General features: G+C 51.2%; 1 protein-coding gene across 2 annotated transcripts in view; it reads right to left on the bottom strand.

The window, feature by feature from the left end:
• LOC105498851 (inositol-pentakisphosphate 2-kinase) overlaps positions 1–19,949 on the bottom strand; it is a 61,051-nt gene extending 41,102 nt beyond the window's left edge. The window contains exons 1-4 of one of the 2 annotated variants that reach the window (XM_011771204.2): positions 19,704–19,949; positions 8,137–8,184; positions 5,643–5,738; positions 1,725–1,791 (exon numbers count right to left, since the gene is read on the bottom strand). In XM_011771204.2, coding sequence (XP_011769506.1) covers positions 1,725–1,791; positions 5,643–5,738; positions 8,137–8,184; positions 19,704–19,784 — 292 coding nt within the window. In that variant the 5' untranslated portion in view covers positions 19,785–19,949. Of the gene's footprint in view, positions 1–1,724; positions 1,792–5,642; positions 5,739–8,136; positions 8,185–17,103; positions 17,324–19,703 lie in introns of those variants that run through there. The other variant, XM_071077551.1, reaches the window with a different exon arrangement.
• Between the last annotated feature and the right edge of the window lie 225 nt (positions 19,950–20,174).

Genomic DNA, 20,174 nt, shown 5'->3' with positions numbered 1-20,174 from the left:
AGGCTTTCCTCCTTTAACATAATGAGCCTTACTCCAAGTCTGGTTCTTATCACTGGCGTGATAAACCTCCCATGGTTGTTATGAAATGGCAGGCTGAGCAGCAGAGCACCCTGGAGCCGGGCTCAGACCGCATTCACTGAGAGGAAGAACTGGAGCCTAGCCACTGTCCTGTGGCCTTCCCGCCTCCTCAGCCTTTCCTGCAGTGTGCAGCCCATTCCTCCCTACTCCAGCCAGAGACTGCAGACCCACAGAATGGTTTGCTTCCATTTTCCAAATCAAATCAGGAAAAAATTTTATACTGGCTAATTCCACACCCTCATTGCCTGGCTGTGCTCTGGGCAGAGGCATTTCCACCCTCAACTCATGAAATTTATCTCTTTGATCACTGATTGAAAAAAAAACCTTTGACCTGGTTCCTGTCCGTAAGGCCATCAGCAAGTGCAGAAAAGGGAGTGGGTGGGGATGGAGGAGAAAGGGAGAGGCTAAGGGATGGGAGGGGATTGGGGAAGGACAGCATGAGGATGGGGAAGGTGATGCCACAGAAGGCCCCTAGATTCCCTGTTCCTCAGAAGGACATGGACCTAGCCTAGACTCCGGTTGGGGGCAGCTTCCAGGGCTGCAGACCCTCCTGGGCCAGGCCCTCCCTCCTGAAGCTCAGGTCACCTCAGTTTCCTTTTGCCTCTCCCAGGCCTCTGGGAACCTTTCCCTTTCTTAAGTCTGCCCCAGACCCTCCACCTCCAGCTCTTCCCTCATGCTTTTTTCTGTGGTATTAATTGGTTCTTTCTTGTTTGTTTGTTTGAGACGGAGTCTCGCTCTGTCACCTGGGGTTGGAGTACAGTGGCGTGATCTCAGCTAACTGAAATCTCTGCCTCCCAGGTTCCAGTGATTCTCCTGCCTCAACCTCCCGAGTAGCTGGGATTACAGGCGCCCGCCACTACGCCCAGCTAATTTTTGCATATATATACACACACACACACACACACATACACACACACATATACATACAAACATATATACACATATATATATACATATATACACATATATACATACATACATATATATGTATTTTTTTTTTTAGTAGAGAAAGTGTTTCACCATGTTAGTCAGGCTGGTCTCGAACTCCTGACCTCAGGTGATGTGCCCGCCTCAGTCTCCCAAAGTGCTGGGATTATAGGCGAGAGCCACCGCACCTGCCTTTACTGGTTCTTCATCACATATTCTGTGCAGTGCTCTGGTTTCCTGATACAGAAAATTGTAACCATGAGCTCCCAGGATTTCTGTCCCTGATAATGAAGTTTCTGGCAAAAGAATTACTGAAAATTGGCTGGGCGTGGTAGCTCACACCTGTAATCCCAGCACTTTGGGAGGCCAAGGTGGGCGGATCATGAGATCAGGAGATCGAGACCATCCTGGTTAACACGGTAAAACCCTGTCTCTACTAAAAATACAAAAAATTAGCTGGGCATGGTGGCGGGCGCCTGTAGTCCCAGCTACTCAGGAGGCTGAGGCAGGAGAATGGTGTGAACCTGGGAGGTGGAGCTTGCAGTGAGCCAAGATCGCACCACTGCACTCCAGCCTAGGCGACAGAGCAAGACTCCAGCTCAAAAAAAAAAAAAAAAAAAGAAAAGAATTACTGAAAACTGCATATACCTAACATGGACAATCATTTCAAATGGAATATTTTAAATTACAAACAATATTTGTAAGTTAAACACCCTTACCTGGTCTTTCAGATTGTATCTTTAAACAAAGCTGTTTCACAAACTCTAAAGGTAGCTGAACGACTTCCTGTAAGAAAACACACAAAATTCTCAGGGTGAATTGCACAATGACATGAACACAATGCCACAGAAATGCAGGCCTAAAAATAGTTGAGCTGTAGGTTTTTATGTTATGTGTAATTTGTAATATTTTTTAAAGTTTACTGCTTAAAAAAATCAGTGTGCAGGTTTTGGGAATAAAAGCTGCTCTATTATTTTCAAGACATGTCCAGGTTAAACAGAGACACGAACATTTCACTGCAATTGGTGGTGGTCAGCTCTCAGAATGGCGGGCCCCACGGTGGTGACCAGCCTCAAGGTCAGTGTCTCTCACCACCAAGCACCCCTTCCGAGCCCCTTTCTAGTCTTCACAGCATTTACGGACCCACAGCAGTTCTTAGACCACATGGAAGACCCTTACTGACCACTCAGACGACCTGAGGACCTCACGCTTCCACCTGAGGAGCAGCTCAGCATCTGAAGAATCACTTATCTCAGGAAGGTGGCCTGTGCCTCCTCAGCCCTGGAGGATGCGGCATAACCAGCATTGTCCTCCACATGGCTCTTCTATGCAGTTTCCCAGATGAAAGGTTTTTATTTAAGCCACATTGCTTACCATCTCCCCATCCTCTCGTGTTTCTAGAGTGGCAGAATTGTGACTTCTGAAAAAGTCCCAAAGGGACACAGGAGATCTACTAGGCTAAGAATGGTGGGATCCTGCCCACAGAGACCATGCCTTCCCCACCCTGCGCCGTCACACCCATCCCCTCCACCACCACCCTATCCACTCCCAGTCAGCTGCGCCAGTTTCACTTGCGATTTGTCATTTACCTAAACATGTTATAAACCAACAAAATGTGACTTATTATAAACTTAGTACAGAATTAGGTAAGGTGACACAATGGACAAGAGTGGGGAATGTAAACATTCGAAAATTTGTAAATTGAGGATGAGCGCGTTGGCTCACGCCTGTAATCCCAGCACTTTGGGAGGTCAAGGCAGGTGGATCACAAGGTCAGGAGTTCGAGACCAGCCTGACCAACATGGTGAAACCACATCTCTCCCAAAAATACAAAATTAGCCGGGTGTGGTGGCGCACGCCTATAGTCCCAGCTACTCAGGAGGCTGAGGCAGGAGAATTGCTTGAACCCGGGAGGCGGAGGTTGCAGTGAGCTGAGATCACGCCACTCCAGCCCGGGCGACAGAGCGAGACTGTGTCTCAAAAACAGAAACAAAAACAAAAACAAAAAAAAATTCGTAAACTGGATCATCTCCAGGAAGTCCAAGTTCTAGCTCCACTTCAAAGAAAGCAAAAGCACAAAAGGCGTGGATGCCGACTCTGGATGCCGACTCTGGATGCCTCGCGTGTGACAACCATCGCCCAGAACCACACGAGGCCCTCACTCTGCCTTGGCCCCCACCCCACAGCACATACTACTGGGAGACACAGCAGCCACGCAGGTCTCAGGTCCACATACAGGGCAATGACCCTCCACACCACTGTCTGCCCACGCACGGCCTGAACTCACAGTCACCCAGGTGAAAAGCAGACCTGGGTTTATTTCCAACAGCTGTAAATCATTGATTTTATAATAAGCATATCTGTGTTTAAAGTCAAAATAAAATGCTGGCCTGGTACAGTGGCTCACACCTATAATCCCAGCACTTTGGGAGGACAAGGCAGTCTGATCACTTGAGCCCAAGAGTTCGAGATCAGCCTGCCCAACATGGTGAAACCCAGTTCCCACAAAAAAAAAAAAAAAAACAAAAAAAAACCTAAAATTAGCTGGGTGTGGTGGTGCACACCAGTAGTCCCAGCTACTCGGGCGGGGGTCTGAGACAGGAGAATCACTTGAGTCTGGGAGGTCGAGGCTGCAGTGAGCCATGATTGCACCACTGCACTCCAGCCTGGGTGACAGAGCAAGATAGAAGACAAACAAATACTGACAGTAAGCATCCTCTTACAAGTCCAACTACATTGGCAAGTGTGGACCACACCACCATCCAACCATGTGAGGACGCACCAACCAGCTCCTGCACAAGGCATTCACCTAAGAGGACCAGAGGGAAAGCCCACAGAAGTCCCCTCCTGGACTGTCCCCTGGAATTCCCACAGAACTCCTGTAACCTGGGTGCTGAGATGTGGGAGGACCTCCAGGCCCTCCCTCTAAATGGCAAAGGGACAACTGCTCAGAGGGACAAGGAGCCGCCAGCCTGGCTGTCCCTTCACTCCTCATGTCCCCTGCCTGAAAACTGGGCCACAGCACAGAACTAACTGTCAGCATGTGAGGTTCCAACAGAGCTGAGGCTGGCGCCAGAGAGCGTCCAACGTCACCAGGATTTGGCCCACAGCAGCAGCAAGCTGGAACTTCCGAGCCTTCAGGTTCCTCCAGTATGTAAGTTGCAACAGTGGAGGAACAAGACAAGCAGCTTCTGCCCCTTCCCCGTTTCCTAAACTCTCCAGCTCCCAGACCCAGCACTGGAGATAGGCTCAGACCAGCGTCACACCCACCGGGCAGGGCCAGGAGCCAGGGTGTGGCTGTCCCTGTCTCTGTCTCTGTCATCACAGGGTTGGTTGTATCTTGCCTCACAGCCAGCAGGAGGGAAACGCTGCGCTTTGCCCAACTCGCCCATACCTCTGTTCTTCCCTCACGTGGCCCTGTGTGGCCCTGCAGACGCAGCCACCCTGAGGGGGACATCGTCAGCCTGAAATGGGCTCTGCCCACTTTCCCGCTGCGCCAGAGCCCAGCGGCGTCCTACTGGGACACATTCACCTGCAGCGCAAACAAGCTCTGCTTCACTTTGTCGGTATCTTAAGGCGGAGGAAGTGCACTCACAGGCGGCCTTGTGGGTTGAGCCCTGTTTGCTGTGGGTTCATTTACTGTGACCCTTCCCACTGAGGACAAACTCAAAGCCAGACTGCTGATTGCTGGAAATGCTCCCCGTCCTGTCCCCTCCCTCAGAGCAGTCCCCAACGCTCACCCCACCAGGTAGCCAAGGGACCTCGAGTCTAATCCCATGCCCCTGGCCAACAAGGGCCATCACCACATGAGTCCTCCGGTCACAGAGGCTTCTGGTGGATCTCACCTCTAAGAATGTTCCTTCCTCAAGGAGAAAACTGGTCACAGCACAGAACCGTCCAAGGGATATGCCCAGGGGAAAAAACTGCATGAATCTTCCTAACAGGGGACCTCCAAATGCTCCCAACACCACAACAGTGCAGTGAACAGGCTGGAGAAAAGTCACGCGCCCACAGCGGCTGGAGAAGGGTGGGGCCCAGGGGCCTGTCCAGGCCTCAAAATCACAGATCTGCTCAGAGCACAGCCCCAGGCAAGAGGTGAGCCAGGGCTGGCAACCCTGGTCCCATTCCCACAGATCCCAGCACAGCTGGCAACACCCAGAGGCTCCCACAGCTTTTCTCTAAACCCCAGCTTTTAACATTCATTGAGCAGCTAAGGCCCTTCCTGGGTGTGATGAGCCGCACCCAGGACGGCCCCAGCAGGCCCTGCCACCCTCCCATGTTGGGCGTCCTGTGTTCAAAGGTGCCCAGGGGCAGAGAGCAAAGCCATTCCTTGAGGCTTAGTGGCACTGGATGCTGCTCAAGAGCCCTCACCCTGCAGGAGCCTCCAGGGGGGCCAGCAGAGACGGGTCCTGGGCAGCAGGGGCTCATGTGGGCCCTCTGAACCCCAGGCTTCTCAGCTAGGAAAGAGAAACTGCAGTAGCCGCTCCGCTGCCACCCAGCACAGCAAATGAGAAACACTTGGAGACTAGCTGGATGCGGGTTATCATTAACCACAAAGTTCCAGAAGATCACCGGGAAGTTGGCAGTATTGACACAAAACATACCCAAGAATTCAGACATGAATAAAAAGCACTTACCCCACAATGAACATAGTTCTCCCCCAAAAACTCCTTCATGACATTTTTGCCAAAGTCCACTATGTTCTGCAGGTGTTGAAATATCTCTTCCGAGGTCTGTAAGCGACAACCACAAGAAAGCCTTCATGATGGGACCTCCCGATGGAGCCTTGCTTGAGGGGAGAGGCAAAAACCACCACAGACTGCCACAAGCAGCGGGGACGTCCCAGCCACAGACAGAACCCGAGTGACGGCCCTCAGACCCAGGGGAAGGTCTCCAGTGCCCCGCCTCACCAGCGTCCCTCCCCAGCCATGCCACCCTCCCCAGCCCAGACTTGGGAAGGTAGCAGTCTGAGGACCGCACTGCTGCCGCCTCCCGTCTGCCCTTCTCCCAAAGCGGCCCCTAAACGTGCCTTCCAAGGAATGTGACTTTGAAAACCTCTGACATCTCACATCTCAATCTCTAAAGAGATTTTACTCTTTAGCCTCTAAATGTAGAATATTCTTTCCCCAGTCAGAGGTTCTTAAAGAATCAGTAAGGTGATGAAACTGGTTGAGATAGAAATCATCCCCATGTCCCTCAACCTGTCTCAAAGGTGAGAAGCCCAGAGGGCCCCTGGTAGGCTGCTCCTGGAAGACATCCACAAAGGCTGGCCTGGCAGTCTTGCTGCTCCCTGCGGGGCACCTGCCTTTGTGGGTGCTCATCCAGGGCAGGCCCGGAGGTGCCCAGTGCCTGGCTCATGCTTGAGAAGGTCCCAGGACTGTGCAGTTGCCCTGTGCCCCCGTAGCCTCTGGAGAACCTGCTGCCCACACGGTCACAGCACGTGCAGGTGTCCCGTGGCTGTGCAACAAAACCAGTCCGAACTAAGCCTGACAGAAAACTCCAGAACACACCCAGTAGCCCGGTACAGCTGCGGTCACAGCTTCTGACAAAAAAAAACCCTGGCCAGGCACAGTGGCTCACACCTGTAATCCCAGCACTTTGGGAGGTCGAGCCAGGCGGATCACCTGAGGTCAGGAGTTCAAGACTAGCCTGGTCAACATGGTGAAATCCTGTTTCTACTAAAAATACAAAAATTAGCCAGGCGTGGTAGCAGGCACCTGTAATCCTAGCTACTCAGGAGACTGAGGCAGGAGAATCACTTGAACCCTGGAGGCAGAGGTTGCGGTGAGCCGAGACCGTACCACTGCACTCCAGCCTGGGCGGCAGGGCGAGACTCTGTCTCAAAAAAGAAAAAGACCCCCTGGTCAACAGAAAAGTGACCACTCAAGTCTCCACTGATCACACAGTGTGTCACATTATGTCATTTACAGAGGAAATGTAGCCAACTGCTGGCAGACACTGCCCCGCTCACATCTGTGGATACAGATCTGACAGGGTCCACAGAGGCCAGGCCTTGGGGGAGTCAAGGTCAGGGTGGTTTGGGCTCTGCAGCCACTGAATTCGGCAAAGAAGGAGACAGAGAAGGCTGGAGGCAGCCACAGGGACTCTGTTTCCATGGGATACATTCCACAAACCAAAACCACCTTGGCCTGTTTCTCTTCAGCAGCTGAGGCAGAAACCAGAAGACAGTGGGGCCTTCCTATCCTCCCCTGCCTGCCCACCCCGACCCCACACCCACTGTGGCCCCACCAACAGCAGCTTTCTCCCATGGCTCTCTCCCCTCTTTCTATTGTGCCCACGCGGCAGCTGTCACCTCCACCCACCACAACCCCCCGGCCTCCCTTTCTGTGACCTCTACCTCAGATGCTCCAACCTGCCATCTCCCAGGAGCCCTCAAGGGGCAGTGACTCATCACCCCCTTACCCTCGCCCAAGCCAGCCTCCGCCTGCCCCACAGTGGAACAGCCACCGTCCAGGAGCTCACCCCCAGCTCAGCTGCATGGCGACCCTCACAGGACCCACACACATCAGATGGGGAGCAGAGAAGGGCCATTAATGCAGGAAGCCTCCGCGACTCAGTATGCACCCCAGGACCGACAGAGATTTGCACAGAAAGTTGCAACTCAGTGGTCAAAAACGAAAGGGCAATGCTTTTTTACGGGTGGTCCATGGCATTTTGCTTGGATGACTCACAGAAAAGAAACCTAACAACTCCCTTCCACCGCAATGTTTAACACAGACAGTCTACCACAGCACTGGAGACTCTATTTTCATAGATACAATTCCACAGATGGGAAAACTGAGGCAGCAGGTGCTAAGGAACTCGGCAAGGCAAAGGTTGCCTGGTCCTGGGGTCCTCGCCACAAGCAGGGCCCTCTGAGCAGGACCTACATGCCAGGCTAGGGCAGCTCCTGGCTGAGGGCCACATGGACTACCACAGTGACACACAGGTCAACATGCTGGGCCCAGTCAGTTTTACATCAGGAATGATGGACACACCACTTCCTGCACTGAATGCTTGTATCATCTTTGAATCCTACAATTAGCATCAATATTTCTACATCGGAAAAAAGAAATCAGAGTTTTCTTAAATAATTGATGTAATGTCTGGGTGAAAACCCACCCACCTTACCTTCTTCCTATTTGGAGGAAACTTCAGAAACCGCAGCACGACACAGCGCTGTTAGAAAATAACACACATCTGATGAGTATTTGCTCAAAGCCAAGGCACAAGGTGTCGGTCAGTTTGGGGGTCCCATCCTCAGGGGACAAAGCCCACAGTGAGGCTCCACGGCAAGGAGGCTGGGAAGCCCCCAGGGCAGAGAGGCCAGGGCTGGGACCCAGCGAGGGCACACTGGGCAGCGGGACAACCAGGAACCTCCAGCCTCTGACCCACCAGCCCCTCCCAGGACTTGATCTTAAGGAAAGAAATAAAATGGAAATAACCTAAATGCCCAACAATGAGATGGTTTAAACACAGTGGCACACATTTCAAACCATGTAATACCAGTCAATGACTGATAAGAAAGATCAGTATTTACAGACACAGACGTGCGGTCATCACATACTGCTAAATGAAAAAAGCTACCGAACAGGGCTTATGGAATGAGCCAATTTTCATAAAAAGAGAAACACACGTGCACACACACACATATGGGTGTAATTCTATTTATATAAAGCTCAAAAAACAGGTAACACTGACCCCTTGTGCCCACCCCTTGGGTGTGCATGAATAGTTGCCGAGGAAGGTTCTAGAAGGGACTGGTCAGAGGATTACGGGTCCGCTTACTTTGTGATAATTAAGCTATACCCATGATCTGAGTACTTTTCTGTAGATTTGTTACACTTCAAGTTTTTAAAATAAAAATGTTTAAATAAAATAAGTATGATGTGTCTACATCAAAAGGTCTGAAAGGACATTCGGCGTAAGTTTAACAACATCTCCAAGTAGCAATGATTATGATAACTTCTTTTTAATTTATCTTTATTTTGAATATTTCAATTTGTTAAATGTTCAAAAAATACATTCTAAGAACATATATCATATGTACGAAGGAGAACGCGCCTGGGAGGGGCTCTAGCTGCAGTGCAAGGGTGGGGGGTCCAACGCCCTGGGTAGCGCCCCTGCTGAGGCCACAGGGCAAAGCCTAAGCAGGAGGGAGGAAGCAGGCTGCACTGAAGACGGCTTAGAAAGGGCCATTTTCTAGATCAAAAGATGCCTAAGGAGCAACAAAGGCCCTATGGAGACCAAGCCAGACTCCCCCGCCCGCTCCCCACAGCCCTATTTAGACAATGTACGTTGTTGCTCTTAAATCCCAGGCACCCGGCCCCCTGGGCTCCTCCGACTGAGCTCCAGTTCCCAGCCAGTGCCATGCTCCTGGCTCGCTATGCTGCAGATAGCTGTCCCCTCCTTGAGCCCCAAGCTGAGACCTGGGGAAGCCAAGATCAAGGCATGCATGCTACCGCTGTCCCCTCCCAAGCTGAAGGCAGGCATCAACAATCAATCATGGGAATCGACTGGCTAAGGATCATTTTAATGGAATTATAATTCCACCACAATTTAAGGAAAGGCAGAAGTTGATCGACAGAAGTCCCAACTCTCGACAGCTCTCCAGAAGCTCGCTCCCTTAAAAGTGTGTTTGCTCCTCACCTACACATGATGGTGTGTGCTATTTGTGTGCCTGACCCGCCCTCCAACAATTAGGCACCAAACACAGTATAGCTCTCCACCGATGGCAGGCATTCAGCGATGCCCTGCTAGTGATGTGTAAGTGTGATTGAGGGTCATGCTTGAAAATCAACACAATTGGCCGGGCGCGGTGGCCCATGCCTGTAATCCCAGCACTTTGGGAGGCCGAGACGGGCGGATCACAAGGTCAGCAGATCGAGACCATCCTGGTTAACACGGTGAAACCCCGTCTACTAAAAAATACAAAAAACTAGCCGGGCGAGGTGGCAGGCGCCTGTAGTCCCAGCTACTCGGGAGGCTGAGCCAGGAGAATGGCGTAAACCCGGGAGGCGGAGCTTGCAGTGAGCTGAGATCCGGCCACTGCACTCCAGCCTGGGCGACAGAGCTAGACTCCGTCTCAAAAAAAAAAAAAAGAAAAAAAGAAAATCAACACAATAAGAAAATATATTACATTAAATCCCTGATTAGTGTAAACTGACCCAGGCTGCCATGGTGCAAGCTCTCACCCTGTCCCTCACACAGGGCAAACCCCGCCACCCACAGGGACCAAGCTTACTCACCTGCCAGACTGCATGCACAGAGCTCTGTGGCACCTACAGGAAAGCAAGGCCTCTCTCGGTTTCTCACAGAAATAACTCATAAGCTGCACAATGGACTTTTGTAGCAAAGCAGTCCTGGGCAGGGTGATGCCAGGCCGAGACACACGAGCTTTCTCTTCGCAGAAATTCCCCACTGTAGCCTCAGAGGAAGGAGCTCAGTGGGCCCATGAAGAGAAATGCCAACTACAAGAACATAGGACCCCCTCCCCTGGCAGCATTCACCTGCTAATACGGACTCAGCTTTCCAAAGTTCCCTGCCACTCTGTTGCCAGGAAAGGCGGGAACAACTGGTCTTTTCTGTCTATTTATAAATGGAAATTATAAATTTCCTATGATTATTACATACAAAACTACTCACATAAAGTATAATTCAGAAAGCCATTATCTGGCTTATGAAGAAAAATTTTTTAAAAATAAGTTGAACAGGGCACTATACGAAGAAAAACCATACACAGGTCCCAGGAGAAAAAGATGTCGGCCTAAATGATTGCAGGCCTTAGGCCTCAGTCCTTGTGGATAGTAAAGTAGCACCACTCTTCCCGCTAGCACTTATTAATTATTATTGCAATAGCCAGCAGGTGCTAGTACCAGTGCTTCAGGGCCCACGATACACTCCTAAAGTCCATCATCTCCAGCCATCTCTCCCTCTAAGGTGGGCAACTGAGTCCTGGTTTACAGAATGAGGGAAGATCACGTGGGGTGAAGCCAAGTTTAGAGGAGGGCCTGGACCCTGGGAGGTTCTCAGCGTCTTTCCGGTGGCCAGGCTCCTCGCTGCTACTGAGTCACCAGCAGGGGCTGGGGGCATTGGGTACTGTGCTGCCCCCAAGAGAGGGCATGGACACAAGCCTTCCAAGCCTGGGCAGAGAAGCCCAAAGCGGCCCTCCCGCTCAGCCCTCCCAGCCCCTTCCTCACATTTCCTCCATCACCACATCCACACACAGTGGCTTGACCTCCCTGCTGTCACTCACGGGAAATCTCCTGCTATCCCTTCCCATTACGGAGCCCAAGAGCCACAGCCAACCAAGGAAACCTGAATACAATGATTCGTCCATTTCAAGGGAAACTGCTTTCTCCACACACCCATTTATGATCCAAAAACTATCACGAGAAATCTACCCACCCACACACCCCCAGGGGAACCACAGCATCAGCCCGTTTTCATTAATACCAAAACTCAGACACATTCAGCTCACCTATCCTCTACAGCCCATGCCAACTGCCCCATGTGAGGCGCCTGATCAGGCTGGGCTGGCTGAGGTGGGTGGTCCCCAAGATGTGCCAGGCTGAGGGCTTCAGTAATGCATAGGCCATAGGGCCCTACTCCCCTCATGCAGGCAGCTGGCAGGAAACAGTGAACACACACCGTAGCAGCTCTCATTAGCAGAAAGACACAATGAGTCCAAGGGGCACCCATGGCTGGGGAAGGGGGGTGAACACAGCCACCTGGGGGACTTCCCATGAAGGAGGGGGCAAGAACCAACACCCCAGCAGGCTCTGAGCTCCTGCCAGCTCACCACGTCTTTACCAGCTACGGAGATAATGACACTATTCCTCTTTCAAAAAGTATCCGAAACCAGATATTTGAAGCTTACCTTCTTCTTAACGTCTAGAATAAAATGTTGAAAGTGAAGAAAAAGGGCCAGGCACGGTGGCTCATGCCTGTAATCCCAGTACTTTGGGAGGCCCAGGCAGGCGGATCACCTGAGGTCGGGAGTTCGAGACCAGCCTGACCGACATGGAGAAACCCTGTCTCTACTAAAAATACAAAATTAGCCAGGCGTGGTGACGCACACCTGTAATCCCAGCCACTCGGGAGGCTGAAGCAGAATCGCTTGAACCCAGCAGGCGGAGGTTGCGGTGAGCCAAGATTGCACCATTGCACTCCAGCCTGGGCAACAAGAGCCAAACTCCCTCTCAAAAAACAAAAAAAAAGTGAAGCAAAAGGGTTAAGATTGCAAGGGAAGAACTTGACACTTCTGCAGTCTGAGGGCTGGGGTGTTTCTTAACAAGAGCAATGCTAGACCAAGGCCCAAGCTGCACCTTCATTCTTGGTAACAGGGAAGCTACTGCCTTGGAAAATTCGATGAAAATCAAGGATTTTAACAAGTCAAAAACACCAAGCAATAGGAAGAACAAGAGGAGTGATGCATTTATACACACACACTAAATAACCCCAAGATTTAAAAAGTTAAGGGACACAACTCGTCACTTACAAAAGTGGCAAAAAGCATTTCGATAAAAATCCCTTCCTGGGCTGCAGCGGGAGGGCAGGCGGCACGGCCGTGTGGAAAGCGATTTGCAACATGTGCCAAGGAGCCTGATTCACCCAAGAGCCCAGCCTGAGCAGCAGAAGCCCAAAGACGTGTGTACGAAGACTTTCGGCAAAACCCACCCACGAGGACGGCCAACGCAACACTGGGAACCCCTGAGCATCCTACAAGACGTGCATGAGGAGTTTCTACATATTTGTGCTATAAAATTAAGTGAAAAAAATCCCAAAACAGAAACAGATACGTAGTATTCTTAACTACCTAATAAAAGCAAAATACAGTCATGGATCACATAACGACACTTGGGTCAGCGATGGACTGCATGAAACAATGGTGTGTCCCATAGGATTATAATACCACAGTTTCTACGTTTAGATTCCCATTGTATCCCACTTCCCATTAGACACTTCCCATTGTGTCCCAACGGCCTGCAGCACTCAGTCCAGAACCATGCTGCATGGGTCTGAGGACTAGGACTGAGGACTAGGAGCCACAGGCTGCCCCATACAGCCTGGGCGTGAGGCAGGCTCTACCATCTAGGTGTGTTCATATGACATCATCACCTAACAATGCAGCTCTCAGAGTGCATCCCTGGTGCGAAGCGATGCTTGACAATAAGTAGAAAAAGACTAGAAGAAAGTGCGCCAAAGTGTTAACAAAAGTTGTTCTCTTCATAGAGAAATACTGGGTGTTTTCCACTTCCTTCCTTCTGATATTCTATGTTTTCAGAGAGAAGCAACAATTGGTGTTAAATAAAAATAGAAGGCCACAAAAACCCTAATACATTAAAAGGGACACCTGCCAATGGGAAGCCTGAGGGGGCACCTCATGGGTGGAATTAAAGCTACTAACTAGAAGAGCCTCTCAGGACAGATGAGGAGAGACTTTCCTGTCACCCACGGAGGACTCACTCTGGAGGGGTATCACTCACAAAACCAGCTGTTCCAGAGATCGGTCAAAGGACAAGGACCAAGGTCAAGTCTTCCATCAGGCTGAGGAGATAAACTGAAGCTGAGATCAGATGACTTTTGTGGGAAGGGAAGATAGAAAAAGAGAACAGCAGCAGGGGTCACCCCTCAGGATGCTGCCCCAGCCTTCTAGAAGCGACGCTCAGCTCCAGCTTCTCCTGAACTGTGAAGATGACTCCCAGGCAGGGGCCATGGGGGATCCCAAATGTCCAGTCCCAAGAGGCTGCCCTCCCTGTAGACCCTCCTCACCTCACCCCCGCAGCTCCAGCTCCAGCTCCGTCCCAGCCAGAGGAAGGCTGCCCAGGGTCTGTCAGTCACTGGGGGCAGGAGGTGCCGAAGTCCACCTCTGCAACCCAGAAAGGGGCGTCCAGTACGCGTAGGACCATGGAGGGAACAAGCAGCAGGGCTTACGGTACTGGGCTCCAACAGGAGGTGCTCCCAAGGGTGAGCTTGGCTTCACTGGGAACGCGTGGCCTCAGACAGAAATCCAAAGCCCATTTGACATGGGATGAAGATGTGACATTGCCAAGATACCTGTGGAGGATGGGAGCCCAGTACTCTGCAGGCAAGAGCAAGGAGGCCAGACTGGAGACAGCCGGTGGGCAGGGAGCAGTAGGTGCTGGCCCCTTGTCCAACCCGTATGGGGCACATCCTTCTCAAGCCTCAGCAACTCCATCCTGACCTCATGGTGTCCTCTGCAGGACTGAAGCAGGCGCAGGTGTGGGCCATGGGGGAGGCCACCCACGCACACAACACTCAGAACATGGGGAGGCCTGTGGGGATGGGCACATCTGGTGTGTGGGGCTGACCCTACAGGCACAGAAAGCCTGGCCACCTGTAAAAGGAAGCAGAGCTGCCTAGAGGCCCATAGTGAGGGCCACAGGGAAGTGTGAACAAGCCCTGGCCCTCAGATCTCCCAACTGCTTGGCAACAAGGCAGGAGTGGCCGGGCCCTAGGCACAGCCTTGCTCTCTGCAGACAGAGCAATGATGCTTTTCTCACCCTCCTGGATAGCAGTTCTCAGAAGACAGAGGAAGTCACTGGGGAGCTTCACTCTGACTGAATTCTGACCAAGGAGGAGGCTCAGTAAGGCAGAAGGAAAGTGGCTGTGTCACCTCAGAAGGTGTAAAAGTAGGAGGTGAGCCAAGGCCAAACCGACAAACCCCTGTGCACGAGAGGCACCGTCACAGGCTGACAGTCACCAAAAAGCAGACCTCACCACGCAACTGCAGATACAAAGACGGGAATAAACAAAGAGCGAGCCATAAGCACAGCTCTCCAATGAGCTCAGCTGAGACGAGAAGGAACCTCACTAGGAAAGAAGCCACATCAGCTGCGTCAGCCCAGAACGCCATTAAAAATCCCAAATGCAGAATACATCACTGGTTTAAACAAAATGCTGGCAGTAACAGAAAGCTAAGACTATTTCAACTAGGTCCAGCTAAAAATTGTAAAAGGGAGCGGCCAAGGGCTTGGCATATGTTATATGGTCAGAAAAAAACAGAGAACATAAATGTATGTGCTTCCAGCATCCACAGTAGGAAGTATGGCCCAGTTAACAGCCCTGCAGGACTGCACAATGGCTTTCCACTTAACCTGTTCTAAGTGATTCTGTAATGGATATCTTTGTGTACAAGACCTTTATTTACATTTCTAATTATCTCTTAGAATGGACTACTAGAACAGAAATTAGTAAATCAAAGAGTATTAACTTTTTAAAAATTAATCTTTTTCCTGAGTATCATACCTATCCATTGCAGGAAATCTAGAAAACACTTAAAAAACAAAAGAAAAGTAAAAGCAATTCAGGATACTACCAGTCACAGCCACTTAGAACATTTTCATGTATTTTCTTCCAATCATTTTGTAATTATAACCACATTATGTATCTTCTTTTGTAACCTGCTTTTTCCACATAACATTGTAAACAGGTCTTCATATGAATGACTTAATCCATCCACTACAAAATAATCATCTAAATTATTAAAATTTTGATATACAAAATAACGCTGTATGGCAAAAAAGTATATATACACACACACACACATATATATGTATATGTATATATATATGATCTATGGACCAGAAATCTTAAAACACAAGATGAGAACAGAAACAGTAAGAGGGCACCTGACTGCTTCAACTTTTCACCTTCAATGCCCGGACAAATATCCCAGGCACCAAACAGGTACCAAAGGGACACCAAAACTCCCCAGGCACCAAAACAATTTGCAGAAATGATCTGAAGCTCTCAGACTCTCAGAAAGGTCACGAAACTGGAACAACTGGAAGTGAGCAGCTTTGTCCACACGTGATCAATGTTCTTTGCTGGTAAGCCAACTAAATGGCAAAGTCTTTCATGTCACCTCTGTCAGTAAGAAGGAAAACATCATGATGGCTTAGTGTCACGACAGGAGTGGGCCCCCTTCTGCCCCTGCTCCCCAAGGCTGAGGTGGTCCGGAAGGGGCTCAGTGCCCTAGACAAGTGCACGATCCAGATCTAAAGACACCTAGGAGATGGAATGACAAACCAAACCTAAAGTGACCTTCACAGGACAGGACACTGAGCCAAAACCAACAAGCTGAAGGTGAAGGAGGCAGGTGCAGGCGTAACACGGGAGAGAAATCCTGTGGCAGTGCATAAAGGGGCAGTCTGTGGACTTCACTATCCTGAGATGTGGTCACTAGCCCAAGTACTGCACCTTCAGGCTGCAACAAGGAAACTGCCCAGATGAGAAGTTCCCCCAACCAAGGAGCCCCCACAGGGTCAGTGTCTGAGGTTCCAAACACCCACCAGGGAACATGCCAGGCTGCTGAGAGCCTCTCAAGCATGCCACAGGGTCCACACCACACAAGGCAGAGAACACCGTCCTTACCTGCGCCTGGGAAAGTTCAGGTGCACAACCATCCCAGAGGCAGTATGCAAACTGACAGGCAAAATGAGAATCGTCCTGGGCCGTCTCTGAGTGGAAAGGCCTTGGGGAAGCTAACCACCTTCTGTCAGGAACACCTTTAAATGCCTCTCTATGGCTGGCCTGCTGTTTACCTTCCTGCCCACCCTGAGCACACCCTCCTATAGCCCACACCTCGCTCCTCCATCCCCAGGCCTCATTTCCTACAAGTACTGCGCTGTACGGAAGGCTCTCTCATCCCATGTTTGCATACTGCAGGAAGAACGTCACTGTGCTCCTTCTAGTGCGGACAGCCAATGACCATGCAGATCTCCTTACCTAGACCCTCGGCTCCTGCAGGACCGGCTCAGGCTGGCTGAAGGTGAATCATGTTCTCACGGTGGAGGGGATGGGGGTCAGCACAGGACTCATTAGGGACATTTCAATTCTGAGAGGAGCTGATGCCCTCTCAGAGAAAGCAACCCTCTCCTTTCCTGGAAAAACTGGGCAAAGGCCTCCCTCTCTCTCGGACTGAATGAGGTGGATCTAAGGAGTTGAGCAGAGTAGCACGGTCCACCTGCTCCCACACCCAGCTGCAGGGAGGCCGGGCGCATGCTCAGCATCCACAGGACCACAGACTCCTCCTGTTCTCCCTCACCCATCTTCTATCCCACTGACACATACCCGCTGCTCAAACTCAACAGTTCCTAAGAAGCTGCCTTCCAGGAATTGTTCTCTCCTCCTTGGTCCACAGCCTGAGCAAATACACCACAGGGCAGAGCTGGTGGGCTCAGCTTGGTTCAGGTTACCATATCAGGCACAGGCTCCATCTGACCTTAACTTGATGGGAAGCATTTTCTCATGAGATTACCTGCAGTGATAATCTTCAATTTCAAATGATGAGCTAAAAACAACAACCAAACAGGAATGAGTACAGTAAAGCAAATTTAGATTTAAAACAAAGAATGAGGCTGGGTACAGTGGCTCACGCCTGTAATCCCAGCACTTTGGGAGGCTGAGGCGGGCGGGTCATTTGAGGTCCGGAGTTTGAAACCAGTCTGGCTAACATGGTGAAACCCCATCTCTACTAAAAATACAAAAAAAGCAGCCAGGCATGGTGGCAGGTGCCTGTAATTCCAGCTACTTGGGAGGCTGAGGCAGATGAATTGCTTGAACCGAGGAGGCAGAGGTTGCAGTGAACCAAGATTGCACCACCGCACTCTCTCTGCCTGGGAGACAGAGGAAGACTCCATCTCAAAAAAAAGAACGAATAGTATAGGTCTAGAATAGCCTCGTGGCTGTAGGTAAATTTGAAAAGGTGAAAGAAAAAATAAACAATCAACCTGGTGCGGTGGCTCATGCCTGTAATCCCAGCACTTTGGGAGGCCGAGGTGGGTGGATCACTGGAAGTCAGGAGTTTGAGACCAGCCTGGCCAACATGGTGAAACCTCATCTTTACTAAAAATACAAAAATTAGCTGGACATGGTGGCGCAAGCCTGTGATCCCAGCTACTCAGGAGGCTGAGGCAGGAAAATTGCTTGAACCCAGGAGGCAGAGGTTGCAGTGAGCCAAGATCGCGCCATTGCACTCCAGCCTGGGCAACAGAATGAGACTCCATTTCTAAATAGATAAATAAATAAAAATAAACAAGCATTACAATCAGAGCTGTGCAACAGGGTAGGGCCAGGCTGCCCTGGAGATGCCTGCTCAGGAAAGGGGGTGGACTCAGGGAAGAGGGTGGACACGCACTTGTCGGGAACATGCAGAGGGATCCCAGTGCCAGAGGCAACTGTGTCAAAGCCTCTGCTCTTTCAACATGGGTGTCCTTTTGCTCCAAGCCTGAAACTTGCTGCTTCATCTGCCACTACTTTTGAAACTTAATATATCAGCCCTCACTAAAGAAAGCCTTAGGTTTACCTAAAATGCAGAGATACATCTAATCTTACCAAGGAATTGGAAGATTAGTATTTGTTTTGGGAAAGGATTCAGGGGATCGGCACAGTAATCCAACATCAGGACTCAAGCGGAAATATCCCTCACTTTCCCCAACAGCTGACTACACAAGAGAACGACAGCTTCAGGTTAGCCTGGTCCATTATTAATTCACCTAAAGATCTTGAGCAAAGCTTATAGTCTCTGCTCTTTAGTTCCCTGTGCTAAAGAGCAACAAAATCCAAAGGCACAACCTGGGGACTACCTGGGTGTTTGCAGCTTACACTACAGCTGACCAATGCATCCAGCATAGGAACAACAGAAGCAAGGCAGGACTCCACTGCCTACATCATCCCTGACAAGCTGTTGGACTGGGGTAGTGCCCTCAACCTCTCTTATTTTCACTTTATCTATCTGTCCAAGGGGATGATAATTATCACTTGCTAAGCATAACTTGATGGGTTCCTGCATAACTGATCTTTCCAACAATCCCACAAAGTGAATTCTATTAGTAGTTCCACTTCACAAATGTCAACACTGAGCCTCCACCAGGCAGTGGTAGAACTGAGATTCCTGTGCCTTTAACACCCATGCTCTAACTCCTCCCTACATGACACCTATCCTCGCCTCCCTCACACCCCTCCCCCCTTCCAGCCGGCCACATTCCTGCGTGCTTGTACCAGACAGCAAAAGGTCAAAGAGATCTGGGCCCTCACACAGACCCACATCCTTCACTCTTGGATTCACCTTTGCGAGATCTTACTGCAGTTTCTAAAACTTTCACCCTCATTGAATTCAGGTGAAACCCTTCAAATTCTAAAAGGTTGAGAAGGGACCTGTGGGTAACATCCCCTTACTATTAACAGCACAGCAATTCCGTAGTCTCACGAGGCCGAACTCTTTTGGTGCTGAGAGTAACAGCACTGTGGGCACTCTGCTTCTTCCTCCAGTGCTGGCCGGGCCCTCTGTCCCAGCTAAGCCTCCGCCCCACTGCGGCCTGGCAGTCCGGCGGGCATCCAGGCGGGAGGCGGCACCGCGTGAGGCTGAGAGCGGCACCGACGGGGCGTGGAGGGGGCCGTGGAACTGACTCTGACGGGGAACGGGAATACTGAGGGAACGAGAGACCGGCCAGGAGAGGGATCTAGGGGAATGGGAGACTGAGCCAGTAGAGAGGGGATATTGGGTGATGAGGAACCCACGGGGTAGGGGGGAATTCCGGAGACCGGCCGGGGAGGAGGAAGGTACCAGGAGGACGTCGAACCGACCATGCTGGGGAAACGGATACTGGGGGCGGGGTGATACCGGCCGTCGGAGTGAGGTACCGGACCTGCGCCGCACGTCCGCCGCTCACCTGCGCGTGGGCCACCACCAGGCTCTTATTGCCTTCTCCGTGGTACCCCCATTCATTCTCGTCCATCTTCCCCTCTTCCATGCCCAGGCGCAGCCCTGGCGCCTCGCGGGCTGGGACGCGGGGACGCGAGCTGGGGGCCGCCCGCCTCGCTGGGCACCAGCCGCTGCCGTCGGGGGAGGAGCGCCTGTCAGCTGCCGCCCCCGCTCGACCCTGCGGCGGCTACTAGCAAGCTGCGGCCGCCGGAAGCCACGCCCCCGGCGCCTGCCATGACGGAGTCGGGCAACTTCCGGGTTCGTGACCACTTTCCTTACATTGATCGCGACGGTGGATGGGCCGGCGGCCATTTTAGGTACTGGTAGAGTGACTCATTTCCGGAACGCGGTCTTGGGAACCGGAAGAGAAGCTTCCGGCCTCGGCGCCGGATGTGTAGCTGGCGGGAGAAGCCGGCGGCTTTTCGGCGCCCGGTAGTGA

The sequence above is a fragment of the Macaca nemestrina genome, chromosome 14, assembly GCF_043159975.1.
Source record: "Macaca nemestrina isolate mMacNem1 chromosome 14, mMacNem.hap1, whole genome shotgun sequence".
Classification (NCBI taxonomy): Eukaryota; Metazoa; Chordata; class Mammalia; order Primates; family Cercopithecidae; genus Macaca; species Macaca nemestrina.
Note: the sequence above shows the minus strand (reverse complement) of the source record. Positions and strands in the feature narration are given on the sequence as shown.